General features: G+C 50.5%; 1 protein-coding gene across 1 annotated transcript in view; it reads left to right on the top strand.

The window, feature by feature from the left end:
• CENPC (centromere protein C) overlaps positions 1 to 11,064 on the top strand; it is a 65,555-nt gene extending 54,491 nt beyond the window's left edge. Inside the window, exons 19-21 of the mRNA XM_065405105.1 lie at positions 5,907 to 6,900; positions 8,647 to 8,829; positions 10,990 to 11,064. Coding sequence (XP_065261177.1) covers positions 5,907 to 6,900; positions 8,647 to 8,829; positions 10,990 to 11,064 — 1,252 coding nt within the window. The remainder of the gene's footprint in view (positions 1 to 5,906; positions 6,901 to 8,646; positions 8,830 to 10,989) is intronic.
• The last annotated feature ends 3,484 nt before the right edge of the window (positions 11,065 to 14,548 follow it).

Raw genomic sequence — 14,548 nt, 5'->3', positions numbered from 1 at the left:
CTCTTCCTTTCCTGTTGATAGGAGGGCAGGCTTGGCTTTTATCGTAGAATGGTGGTACGAGTAAAGATATTGCATGAAAGCTTGAATAGAAAGGTGGGTTTTGCATTTGCTTCTGAATGCTGCGAGGTTAGCGGTCATTCTTATCTGGTAACGAGTTGCATAGGTTTGGAACTCAGTCTTGGGTCAGATGTTGGAGCGTGTTCAATCGTTCCATGATTTTTAATCAAAAATAATGATTTCACTAGTTCTTTGACCATATTTCTTGCCATTCAAGTAGCTGGAATATTTTCTTTGAGCCATGAGTAGAGCATATCACTTCCTGTGCAATTTTGAGCCTTGTGTCCGGATATGCTATATATATATTTTTTGAATATACGTTTTTACTAATACAGTCGCTTCCGAAGGCTTGTGGAAGTCACTGTTTCACACGCTGGCTATCTGATCTTTTCCACAGACACAGCACCCTGTTTGACAAGGGCAGTATAAAATGTCAGCAATTTCTTGAGGAGAGACTTCCATGTTCTCAGCACCAGAACTATTTCCCAAGTATACTGGGGGATATTTTTTAGTGACTTGAGAAGAGAACTGGGAGTCAGGACTCCAGGTTTTTATTCCTGCCTCTACCATTTTCTTGCTGTGAAACCTTGGGCAAATCACTCTTCTCCTCCCCCTTCCCACCCACTCCCAGTATATCAGCTTTCTCGCTTATACAATGGGTAAAATACTTAACTACCTCACAGGAGTATTGTGAAGTTTAGTATCTGAAAAGTGTTTTGAGATCTTCAGATAAAATGCTTTGTAGAATGTAGAATATTTATTAACCTGATACCAAGCAAGGTTCTCAAAATAATCTCTATTTAAATGTGTAGCCACGCTGCCTGCCCTTCAGAGAATGTGCTGTCATCTTAAATAAACCAAAGATAGTTGAGCTGCTGGACTGGTTGTCAGTGTCCCCAGTTCATCCTATGCATTTAGATATATATGAAGACTACAGAATGAGTGTATGGTTAGTTCTGAATATGTGCGTATTTTATTTTACCTTGCACCTTTTATCTTGATAGTATGGCAACTGCCAACCGCATTAGAATTGTTAACGTTTACCTCTACTATGCTCCATGAATTCCTGGATAGTAATGAGGACCTCTGGGAAAATCATGAACTTACAGTGTACTCCTGAAGCCAAGTGTCTAGACAGCAGATGGTGTGGATAACGTTAGCCTCCCAGGCTAGTCAAATTTCATTATGGCCTAAGATAAGGATAAACCACAACTATTCAAATAGGCTCCCTTCTCTGAATTACCTCTGCCATTGCACAGGAAAAGGAGGAAGTAGAAAAAGCTGAATAGGAGTTGAAAGCTCTTTGATGACCTACTACCTGTGAATCACTTCTTAGAAAGTCTTGGTAGTGATTGTTATGCTAAACTTCTGGCACACATGAAAATAGTGAAGATGAATTGGCTTCACAGTACCTTGTATTTGGTTTGTCAGCTGCTAACTAACTTCCAAGCTGTCTGCAAAAGTGCTTGGACATTCCAACAATATCATTCCTTTGAAAGAGGGGGTTTGGAGAGGAGAAGTTGGTAGCTTCTTTCCGGTAGCTTCCTTAACAAGAAAGCCCAATGTGCTTGAGATAACACAAGCGACAAAGGCATTTAAGCTTGTAAAGAAAAAAATCTGAGCTAAGTTAGGTCTCAGAAGGTCTGGTTTTTATTTGTTTAAGTAGCAGTGCCGGCTTATGATCCTGGTGCCAGCTATTCTATTCAAATGCAGCCCCAGCCAAAGCTGCTATGTCTAGTGTGTAGAGTTTGGAGAAGGTGTGCAGATATCTCCTAATAGGTGCCTTGCCTCTTCAGTGGACATCTGTACCTTCTTGTTCTGCCCACAGACCTAATTTAATCTTCTTTGGACAGACTTCATTTTGAGATAAATAATGGAATACATTATTAAACCAACTAATGATAGTGGAGCAATAGACTTTTCCTTGGTCCTGCAGTATGCCATGGAAAGGGAGTCTGACTTCCTAAAACAGGAAGTGCAATACACATAAAACTGGCTCTAAGGACATAGAGTTTATGGACAATTTTCTCTGGGGGAGAAGGAAAGGCAGAAGAGAAAAACATACTGGTAGTTGTGAAAATCAAACACTTTTTAAAAAACGTAGTCCTACATTTATAAATCTTGTCTAGTCTATTACTAGAAATGTTTCCGATATACTCCAGTAGGTGGAACTCTAAGCACAGTTATTTTTTAGTTCAGCATCTGTATTCGGCTATTTTAGGGAGTTTGTATAATGCACATCATTTACATGATACAATAACTTTAACCAAGGAAACAGGACAACCTGTCATTTTATTTACTTGATAGACCATAATGATGCCTATTGTGTAATGCTATATAAAAGTGAGGTTGGATGACTCTAGTTAGGTAATAGAATACAGAGCATTTTATCTAGTAAGTTACTTGTTCAGATCTGAGGCAGGTTAGTATTTAACAAGATCAATGTTTTCTGTTGGTTGTACTTTTTGAGGTATGAGATGAAATAGTGACATCAGTTTACTTTTTCCTGGGCACATCCATATCATAGTGTAGTGAAGCGGCCTGGCTCCCGACGGCCCCTGAGAGGGAGGAGCCAGAACAGCCACCCAGGTGGGCGGAGCCAACCCCAGAGGGGGAAGAGCCAGAGCCGCCACTCAAGTGGGCGGAGCTACCACCACCTGTTCCCGCCCCCCGGAAGTCAAGGGGCGGGACAGGAAGTATAAAAGCCCGGCCCCAACACTCAGTTGGAGCCGAGCGGCCGGAGAGGACAGACGTTCCGGCCCGAGCTCCTGCGAGACGGAGCCTACCCCGAGCCCGGTACCTGGACGCAGACGGGCCGAGCCTCCCCAGACCCAGGCACTCTAATACCCAGCGCCGCTCAAACCTCCCGCTTGGCAGGTACCCCGAGGTGGACTGGCCCAGCCTGCCCCGAGCGCGGTACCCCGAGGCGGACCGACCGAGACTGCCCCAAGGAAGGTACCCCGAGGTGGACTGGCCGAGCCTGCCCCGAGCGCGGTACCCCGAGGCGGACCGACCGAGACTGCCCCAAGGAAGGTACCCCGAGGTGGACTGGCCGAGCCTGCCCCGAGCACGGTACCCCGAGGAGCCACCCGGACCTGAGCCGGACCCGAGACCGGAGGAGCAGCCCGACCTAGACGACCCCCAGCAACCCGAGGAGCCCATGGTGTGGGACCCCGCTGCCGAGCCCAGCGAGGAGCAGGTACCCATGGAGGAGGAGATGGGAAGTAGCCCGGGGATAGTAGACCCCGAGCCTATGTCAGTGTGTTGCGGGCAGGATCCCCACTGACCCCGCGGCAGACGGACTGCTGCGGATAGGGCCCCGGGCTGGAACACAGTGGAGTGGGTGGGCCTGTGTTCCCCCCTGCCACCCCCACGCCGGGTGGCAGTCTCTCCTCCTCCCTGCCTGAGGGCCTGAGCCCTGAACTGCGTGTGTGTTTGCTCAGCCCCTCCCTGAAGGCCTGAGCCTAGAACTGCTGTTGTGCTGCCCCGCCCTGACTGAGGGCCTGGGCTTAGACTACTGACTCTGTTGCTCAGCCCTACCTGAGGGCCTGAGTTTAGACTGACTATTGGCTGCCCCGCCCTGATTGAGGGCCTGGGCTGAATTACTGACTCTGTTGCTCAGCCCTGACTGTGGGCCTGGGCTGATTGTTTGCTGCCCCGCCCTGACCTAGGGCCTGGGCTGCCATTACCTACCTGCTCACTCCCTGACTGAGGGACTGGAGTTACTAAGTTTGTGGCACTCAGCTCCTCCTGCAAGGACCTGAGCCCCCCTGAACTATTGGTTAGTGCTCAGCTCCTCCCACAAGGACCTGAGCCCCTTTTCGAACCCTGGGGTATCAACCCGCTCTGAGCTAGCCTTCGGGCTTATTGAACTGTGTAAGTCCCCAGCTCCGGCTGAAGGAACCGGAGCTTAGGACTGGTCCACTGTCCCGCCCTGCCTGAGGGCTGGAACTCCTTGCAGCGGCAGGGAGCCTTTTGTTTAGCCCCTGCCTAAGGGGCGGAACCCTTAGACCTCCCGGATACGAGGTCTGACTTGGCCGTGCAGTGAAGCGGCCTGGCGCCCGACGGCCCCTAAGAGGGCGCAACCCCCGCACCGGACTATTACACATAGTTACCATACTTTTGGTAGGCTTAGCAGAGAGATCAAGGATCGAAGGTACCTGAAGACTGAACTTCTCTGTTCTTCTTCGAGTGCTTGCTCATATCCATTCCAGTTAGGTGTGCGCGCGCCGCGTGCACGATCGTCGGAAAACTTTTACCCTAGCAACACCCGGTGGGTCGGCTGTGGAGCCCCCTGGAGTGGCGCCCTCATGGCGCTGGATATATACCCCAGCCAACCCAGCGCCCCCTCAGTTCCTTCTTACCGCCCCTGACGGTCGTTGGAACTGTGGAGCACAGCATAGCTGGTCTCCACACTCCCTAGCTTCTAGCTCTCATTTCTGTAGATAGTTGTGTATAGTAGTTAAAGTTCTTTAGATAGTTGTTTATTTAGTTTTGTAGTTGTTGTAAATTGTTAGCGGGGGTTAAGGGGGTTGTTCTCCCCCCTTTTCCCCCCGGAGCATACCGGGCTCATGCCCAAGGCTCCTGGCTTTAAGCCGTGCGCGTCCTGCGCGAAGCCGATGCCAACGAGCGACCCGCACACCTCCTGCTTGAAGTGCCTCGGGGAAGCCCATCAAGCAGATAAGTGCCCAATCTGCAAGGCCTTCAAGCCCCGAACAAGGAAGGAGCGGGACTTTCGGCTTCGGCAGCTCCTAATGGAGGCGGCGCTCAGCCCGGATTCTCCCTCGGCGCGCCCAGCCCCGGCACCGAGCGCCTCGGTGCGCAGCGCCCCAGCGGCTCCGACCGGCGCCGCGGACAAGTCCTCTCGGCACCGGCAGACTTCGGCACCGCGCCCGCCTCAGGGGACTCGGCGCCGATCTCTATCTCCGGGCCATAAGAAGGCCCGCAAGGCACAGGACATTGCTGCCCTGAAGACGCCGGCTCCCCCGGTGCCGGGGGTAGAGCCGCGTCCGCCTTTGGACCGCCAAAAGCAGGCGGCCACACCGTCGACTCCGGCACCGAGGCTGTTGAGTCCGGTGCGGACTGTTTCACCACCTAGGCTGGTGGTGGAACCTTGTCTCCCCTCAACTCCGGAGACATTTACGACCGCGAGGGACCTGATCGCCCTCACGGAGCCGGCACCGTCGCAACTCCCAGCACCGGTGGCTCCACGCATAGTGCAGTCCAGAGGCAAGCCTGCACTGGTGCGCCCACCGTCTCCAGCCATAGACTCTCGGCACCGCTCCAGGTCTCGGAGCAGGTCCCGACGCCGCTCGGAGTCCCGGCGCCGACTATCACCTCGGCACCGGTCGTACTCGCGGTCGAGATCTTCTTCGCGACGCCGCTCTACATCTCGGCACCGTCGCGACCTCCCGGTACCGGTATGAGCGCCGCTCGAGGGACCGCTCCCGGCACCGGGTGTCGTCGCGATCGTCGTCTCGCTCCAGATCCGGATCGCGGCACCGGCAGGGCTACCGGCACCGATCCCGATCCCGGCACCACTCTCCGGCACGCTGGGACAGATCGCCCTACGACCGGCACCGACCGGCACCGCACCAGCCGGGGCCGGATGCATCGCGCTCGGCACCGCCATGGCCGTCGAGATCTGCATCCCATTCCTCTGAGGGGGCCTCTAGATCGGCCTACCCTCCCCAGGGGCAGGCGGCTTCGGCGGACTTCGGCCATTCGCAGGACACTGCAGAGGACCCTACGCAGGGACCTGCGCACTGGTCCTTTTGGACCCCATGGGCCTACCACCAAGCCCAAGGGGCTTCGCCGTCTGCCTCCCGCTCGGCACGCTCTGAGCCCAGAGCCCCGGAGGCCACCATCTCCCGCCCCCCCCCAGGGGGCATGGAGGCTCCAGTGCCCACGCCGGCGCAGGCCATGGACCCTGGGGCGAGCGAGGCCCAGCTCCAGGAGCACCTAGAGCAGGATTTGCCATTGGACCCCTTGCCACCGGGGGCATCCTCCTCCTCCTCCCCCGATGAGGCGGTAGCGGGGACATCCGCCATGGGCCCGCCCCCTATAGACCTTCGGGCCCATCAGGACCTGTTGCGCCGGGTGGCGCGCAATATGGACCTCCAGATGGAGGAGATCGTGGAGGTTCACGACCCTATAGTGAACATCCTCTCAGCGGACGCCCCATCCAGAGTGGCGTTACCGCTGATTCAATCCATACAGGCTAATGCCACCTCGATCTGGCAAACCCCGGCCTCTATTCCACCCACGGCCAGAGGCGTGGAGAGGAAGTACTTTGTTCCCTCCAAGGACCACGAGTATTTGTACACTCATCCCCAACCGTGCTCACTGGTGGTGTCATCAGTGAATGCACGGGAGCGCCATGGCCAGCATGCGGCAGCGCCAAAATCGAAGGACGCTAAGCGCTTCGATTTGTTCGGGCGCAAGGTCTATTCGGCGGGGGGGCTTCAGCTTAGGGCGGCCAACCAACAGGCGCTCTTAAGCCGATACAGCTTTAACACCTGGTCCTCAATGGAGAACTTCAAAGAACTGGTTCCCCAGGAATCTAGGGAAGAGTTCGGGACTTTGGTAGAGGAGGGTAAGCGAGTGGCACGCACCTCCCTACAGGCCTCCCTGGATATAGCTGACTCGGCCGCTAGAACCCTGGCGTCGGGTATAGCTATGAGGCGAACCTCCTGGCTCCAGGTGTCAGGCTTGCCGCCTGAACTGCAGCAGACCCTCCAGGACTTGCCCTTTGAGGGTCAGGGCCTGTTTTCTGAAAAGACGGACTCGAGGCTCCAAAATCTCAAGGACTCTCGGACAATGATGCGCTCCCTGGGGATGCATGTCCCAGGGCCACAGCGCAGACCCTTCAGGCCCCAGCCTCAGAGGTTCTACCCTCCCCCGCCTCGCCCGAGACAGGACTTTGCCAGGAGGCGGGGTCGAGGCGGTAGGCGAAGGTCGACCGGCCCTCAACCCGGTCAGAACCAGGGCCAGCCTAGGCCACCTTCAGGGCCTAGGCAAGCCTTTTGAAGGTGCGGTCGAGGACGGCACCATAACCAGCACCCAGGATTCAACTCCCCCCTTCCGGGATCGCCTCTCCCGTTTCCACCGTGCTTGGTCCCTTATAACATCGGACCGTTGGGTCCTTCACACGGTGGAGAGGGGATACGCCCTCCAGTTTTCCTCGCCCCCCCCTCCCACTCCCCCTCCCCGTCCCTCTTCAGGGACCCTTCTCACGAGCCACTCCTTACACAGGAGGTTTTTGGGCTCCTCTCTATGGGAGCCATAGAGGAGGTTCCGCCAGAGTTAAGGGGCAGGGGGTTTTATTCCCGCTACTTCCTGATCCCCAAGTCGAAAGGGGGTCTACGGCCCATCTTAGACTTGCGCGGACTCAACAAATTCATAGTAAAGTTGAAGTTCCGCATGGTATCATTGGGGACCATTATTCCTTCACTGGATCCTGGAGACTGGTTCGCCGCCCTCGACATGAAGGACGCTTATTTCCATATAGCAATTTATCCGCCTCACAGGCGCTTCCTGCGGTTTGTAGTAAACAAGGTGCACTACCAATTCGCAGTCCTTCCCTTCGGCTTGTCCTCGGCTCCCAGAGTGTTCACAAAGTGTCTGGCAGTCGTCGCGGCATACCTTCGTCGACAAGGGGTACAGCTGTTCCCGTATTTGGACGACTGGCTGGTGCGCGGCCGCACCAGAGACCAGGTTCAAGCTCACGTCCACATAGTGACACAAACTTTCCACGAGCTGGGCATTCTACTCAACAGAGAGAAGTCCACTCTTGTGCCAACCCAGAGAATAGAGTTCATTGGAGCAATCCTGGACTCCAGAAGTGCACGAGCCATTCTGCCAGAAGGCCGATTTCAGACCATCACACGCGCCATTCACGGACTGCGGGCATCTCCGTTTACCATCATAAGGACATGCCTTGCCCTGTTGGGTCTCATGGCCTCGTGCACCTACGTAACCAGGCATGCCAGACTACGACTTCGCCCACTACAGGCTTGGGTGTCATCGGTGTACCGTCCTCACCGGGACGACCTGAACATGCTGGTCACGGTTCCGTCCTCGGTCTTGGCCTCCCTCACCTGGTGGTTGGATCGCGCGGCGGTCTGTGCAGGAGTGCCTTTTCACGCCCCACAACCCTCCCTCCACCTAGTCACGGACGCTTCATCTCTAGGATGGGGCGCTCACCTCGGGGAGCATCATACCCAGGGCCTGTGGTCCGCGTCCGAACTAGCCCTACACATCAACGTCCGGGAACTGATGGCGGTGCGCCTAGCCTGCCAGGCATTCCTCAATTTCCTACAGGGCCGTTGCGTGTTGGTCCTCACCGACAACACGACGGCGATGTTTTACATCAACAAGCAAGGCGGAGCCCATTCATCGCTCCTATGCCAAGAAGCCATTCGCCTGTGGGACTTCTGCATCGCCCACTCGATCCATCTCACGGCATCGTTCCTTCCTGGAGTCCAGAATACGCTGGCGGACCGTCTCAGCAGGTCCTTCCAGACGCACGAGTGGTCAATTTGCCCGGACATCATCTATTCCGTCTTCCAGAGGTGGGGATTTCCCCAGGTCGACCTGTTCGCATCTCGGGCCAACAGGAAGTGCCAGGCGTTCTGCTCCCTATACGGGCGAGCTCCGGGCTCTCTGTCGGACGCCTTCCTTCTGACGTGGACGGGCCACCTGCTCTACGCCTTTCCCCCGTTTCCGCTGGTCCACAGGGTACTGCTCAAGATCCGCACCGACCATGCACGAGTAATTCTAGTCGCTCCCGCTTGGCCGAGGCAGCACTGGTACACCACACTGTTGGAGCTGTCGGTTCAAGCGCCGATCACGCTTCCCTTGAGTCCGGATCTCATCTCTCAGGACCACGGCCGACTGTGTCACCCCGACATACAATCACTCCACCTCACAGCGTGGATGCACCATGGCTGAATCAGACAGAGCGGCAATGCTCGCAGTCCGTCCAGCAGATCCTGCTGGGAAGTAGAAAGCCCTCTACACGGTCCACTTACTTAGCCAAGTGGAAGCGGTTCTCCTGTTGGTGTGAGCAACGAGCTACGTCCCCCTTGCAGGCACCTATCCCTCTCATACTGGAATATCTCCTGTCCCTAAGACAGCAGGGCTTGGCGATAGCTTCAATCAGGGTTCACCTCGCCGCTATTTCGGCATTCCACCCAGGAGAACTCCCGTCCTCGGTCTTCTCTAACCCGATGGTCGTTAGATTCCTCAAGGGCTTAGACCGGCTGTACCCACAAATACGCCAGCCGGTTCCGACATGGGACCTCAACCTCGTTCTCTCCAGGCTCACAGGACCTCCGTTTGAACCATTGGCGACCTGTTCGCTCCTGTACTTGTTTTGGAAGACGGCCTTCCTCGTAGCCATTACCTCAGCACGGCGTGTTTCTGAACTCAGAGCGCTGACGTCCGAGCCCCCATACACGGTGTTCCACAAGGACAAGGTGCAGCTTCGCCCCCACCCTGCCTTTCTTCCGAAGGTGGTTTCACCTTTCCACGTAAACCAGGATATCTTTCTCCCGGTCTTCCATCCAAAGCCACACGCTACTCGTCAAGACCAGCGTTTGCATTCTTTGGACGTACGCAGGGCCCTGGCTTTCTACATCGACCGTACAAAGCCATTTAGGAAGACGACGCAACTCTTCGTTGCGGTGGCCGACCGGATGAAAGGCTCACCGGTCTCTTCACAGTGCCTGTCCTCTTGGATCACGTCCTGCGTTCGTGCTTGCTACGACCTGGCCGGTGTCCCGACGCCACGCCTCACTGCTCACTCCACGAGGGCCCAGGCCTCCTCGACTGCCTTCCTGGCTCAAGTCCCGATCCAGGACATTTGTAGAGCTGCAGTGTGGTCTTCGGTACACACATTCGCTGCTCACTATGCGCTGGTGCAACAATCCAGAGACGATGCTGCTTTCGGGTCAGCGGTTCTGCACACAGCGATGTCTCACTCCGACCCCGCCACCTAGGTGGGGCTTGGGAGTCACCTAACTGGAATGGATATGAGCAAGCACTCGAAGAAGAAAAGACGGTTACTCACCGTTGTAACTGTTGTTCTTCGAGATGTGTTGCTCATATCCATTCCAAACCCGCCCCCCTTCCCCACTGTCGGAGTAGCCGGCAAGAAGGAACTGAGGGGGCGCTGGGTCGGCTGGGGTATATATCCAGCGCCATGAGGGCGCCACTCCAGGGGGCTCCACAGCCGACCCACCGGGTGTTGCTAGGGTAAAAGTTTTCCGACGATCGTGCACGCGGCGCGCGCACACCTAACTGGAATGGATATGAGCAACACATCTCGAAGAACAACAGTTACAACGGTGAGTAACCGTCTTTTACTGCTGGAGGTGGTACATCCAGATCATGGGCATGAAAAGAGACAATGGCAGTACAGTGTATTATTCCATTGATGCCTCCAGAGATGTGCCTGGTCTGTTGACAAAGATTTAAGGCTTTAAGGCTGTCAGTTTAGTACATTTTATGAAAACTAATCAAGAGCTAAAGCCAAAAACATGTTATGCCCCAGTGTAGTTTCTAACATGATTGATCTATTTGCTTTGTGCTGAGTCTGAGCCCACATCAACTGACTTGGGCTTGCAAGGTTCGGGCTGCGGGGCTAAGAATAGCAGTGTAGACTTTCCCGCTGGGGCTCGGGCTCAGAGTCCTTGTTCCAGCCCGAGTGGGAATATCGACACCGCTATTTTTAGTTCTGCAGTTCAATTCTTGTGAACCCAAGTCACTTCACTGGGCTCTGAGACTCTGTGTCACAGTGTAGACACACCCTTAGTCCCAGGTAGTATATAACTGATTCAAGTGCATCATATAAGCCTCTGGAACAAAGCGTCTTGTTTAAGTAAGGGTCTGGGTGTATTCTGTTGATTTTGTAGTATGTTCTCCTGACAGAGAGGAACAACTTACCAGTACCTCCCTGAAGCAAAGGACGGCCCAGTTTATGGACTAGTTGGCAACAGAGATTGATCCTTGTTTGTTCCTGATCCATTGAACCAGACACTTGCCTGTGGACAAAGACACTTTTTGTTGGTTGGTTGTGAAAGAACACTGAGTAAAATCTCTTGTGTGTGTGCACTTCATCTGGTGTGGTGATCATTTGTTAGGTCTGGGGGCAGCCAACTGAAATGCTCTCTGATCTGCCTGAGCCCAAATACTCCACAACACAATTTCTACTATAAAGTTGAAGATTTTCTTCTGAGTAGGTTTTTGCAAGGCTAGATGAGACTTGTCGATGTTTTTATTTAAAAGATACATCTCCTTTAAGACTCCAGGTTACTCTCATGACCTTGTGCAATGTTGGGTCTATACAGATTCTGCAAGTTGGAAAGAGTCAAATGAAGGAACATTAGAATGATTTAAATGGAATTCTAAAATACTTTAAAACACGGAAAGGCATCTTAACATCTGACTTAACTCTTTGACTTAATTCTTGGTCACTTTTCATTAGATTTACACAGTATTTTCTGCTAGTCTTAATACAGTTTATACTATAACCATGCCCCGTTTCCTTTTTATTTTGAACATGTTACTCTGAAATATTTACAGAAATATAACACATATGAGAGCTTTTGATACTAGAAACGTTAGGTTTTAATTTCAAATGAAATGAAAACTTTAACTGTAAAAAATTAAAATGTAGGTGATAACATCACAGTTCTTTCTGCCTAATAGGAGACAAGTTATAAAAGTATTTTTATGGCACGTATACCATTGGTTGTATGTCAGCTGAATGTTCTGTTGACTTCACAACAGTTTTTTTAAGAAGGTGGTGTGTGAATAAAGAAAGTTTGGGAATTCAGTAGTTGGTGGTTTCTTGTTCTAACTGTAGTAAACATGAAAGCTCCTGTTCAATACTGCAGTTGTATGAAGAGAGTTTAGGGATTATCAACTATCAGTATATGAACGTACCTAAACCAACATGCCTTAAATCAAAGGGAGTGATAGGAAAGAAGCAACTGAATGGGCCAAGGTCACAAATAGTTTTTTTTTGTTTTGTTTTTTAGAGTAAAGTATAAACATTGTCAAGAGTTAGGATGACCAGACAGCAAGTGTGAAAAATCGGGACGGGGGTGGGGGGGGTGGGGGTTAATAGGAGCCTATATAAGAAAAAGACCCAAAAATGGGACTGTCCCTATAAAATTGGGACATCTGGTCACCCTATCAAGAGTTAAGTAACATGGTAGAAGGTGTTATGGTAAGATTGCAGAAAAACAGTTTCTTTAGATGCTTCAAAGTCAAATATGCCATTGAATGGAACTTTGTCTATTGAAATGGAAGAGCAGAACACAGTTTGATTGTGCAAGTGAAATATTTCCTTTGCCATTATCAACAGAACATAGCCACTATGGTACCTTAAATCCCTGTCCTGGGTTTCCAGTAGTTCTTACATTACTCGTGTAGGAGCAATGAGTTTTTTCATCAACAACCCAAAAGGCAGGGTTCACCTGGTGATTATTGCATAAAAGCAACAGAATGCGATACCTGAACTTGATAAATTGTATCCTTCCTTTATGCTAACCTCACCTTCATTATAGCACAAAATGGGCAATTTAAAGAAATTAAAGTTAATTAAATATAGAAAAGTTTTTCAAACACAATTTGTGAAATTTTATTGCTGATGGGGAGACTCCCCTAGGGTGCAGTAGTCTGTCCATTGAATAAACCACGAACCCTCCCTTATGTCTCAATAAGTGCCAAGTCAGCTCTGGGGCTAATTAATCAAAACAAATTTACAATTAAGCTTATGAAATAGGACTAATTATATAGCCTGGCAGGGAAAAAGTGCTGAAGGAAGGACAAACCTTGAGAGGAAAGTCTGAGGCTCCCAGTATTGGCCCATAAAGTACAATTAAGTGATAATTGCAGAGGTCATGCTGCACCTCATTATTATTGTAGCTGATTTTACTAATATTGGTAAATGCAAACACTTGCTTTTTGAGTAACTAGAATTTGTTGTACACTTTTATAAAATTCATAGCTAAGGCACAGTGGCTGTTGTAGGAATAAGTTAATACCCATCTGTCATAGCTGAACAAATATTTTAACTTATAAATGAGGCTCAATATATTTTAAGGGCTAAATAAGTTTTGATCATGTTTAATGTTTACTTTTATGTTTTACTACTTGTTCCTATTTTGTTTTTGTATTTTTGTCTCAGGATCTCCTTAGAGCTCATAGATTCCAAGGCCAGGAATGGACCATTGTGATCTAGTCTGATTCCTCCTGGTTAAACCAAATAAACCAAATGAAAGTATAGGTGGATCAGTCTCATCCAGTCACAATCTAGGCTAGATGTCATTTTACTTTCATTAATTTAGTCTTCTGCTTCAGTAAAATGACTTGGTCATTAAATGGACAGACTAACCACACTCTCCAGATACAAAATGAAGAACCTGTTTTGCTTTCTGAACCTGACAGAAAATGGGGGGGGGGGGGGGGAATTAAATGTGTACTATAGCAATAATACAGTTTGCACTGCAGTTTTCCTCAAAACAATCCAATTCTGGTTTTGTAATTTATCCACTTGGGGGGATCAGAATTATTGCCTCAATGTCATTACCTTTCTGCATTTTAAGTAAGTGTACGACAAAGTGCCAAACTTGATTTTAAATCTCTTGGATTTGCTTAGTCTAATTTGTATTTTATTATATTCTGTTTTACAACAACAAACTAGGGGCCCTGGTCCTGCAAACACTTATATGCTTAATATTACATACATAAATAGTTCCATTGATGGCATTAAACTTCTTCACTTGTGCAAAGTTAAGCTTGTGCAGAAATTTGTGGGATTTGGGCACAGGCCAGCTCCTAAATCATATATAGGCATTTTGGGGGGAGGAGGGGGGAACCCTCTCCAAAGACTGTCATTCTGACATATCTAGATATAATATATTTTTAGAGTATTTTTCTAAGTAATAGAATCAAGTGAATATGCAATTTGTCTATTATAAATATCCATATGCAGAATTTGAATAAATTATGCCTTTTCAGAACATCATGTTCCAAAAGTTAGAAAACAAGAGAATGCAAAGATACGGTCCCTCTACCTATGCCTTACCATCAGTGTTAACATTATAAAACCAAACCACAAACCTTAGAAAAATCAAGCAATGCAGTGCTAAGGTGACAGTTCTCACACAACCTTATCTCTGACCCCTGTAGTCTATGCCCTGAGGTGTTCTTAGGAAGGTCACAGCATCTTATGTCTCCCTTAGCATTTTTTGTCCATTTGTGTTGTCTCTGCCAAGAAGCAGCAAATACTTCTCAGATTGTTGATGCACAGAGCACTTTGAGGATCAATTGGACTATGAATAATTGTCTTGGTTTGGGGTTGTGTGCAGGGACAGTAAAGTACTGTGACCTTCCCAATTTCTCTTTGTATTCCTATGAGTTAAGTTATGTGATTGTGTTGTGTGGGAAGCATCACCTTAAGTCTACATTTCCTTGCAGC

This window comes from Emys orbicularis, chromosome 5 (assembly GCF_028017835.1).
Source record: "Emys orbicularis isolate rEmyOrb1 chromosome 5, rEmyOrb1.hap1, whole genome shotgun sequence".
NCBI classification, from domain to species: domain Eukaryota; kingdom Metazoa; phylum Chordata; order Testudines; family Emydidae; genus Emys; species Emys orbicularis.
Note: the sequence above shows the minus strand (reverse complement) of the source record. Positions and strands in the feature narration are given on the sequence as shown.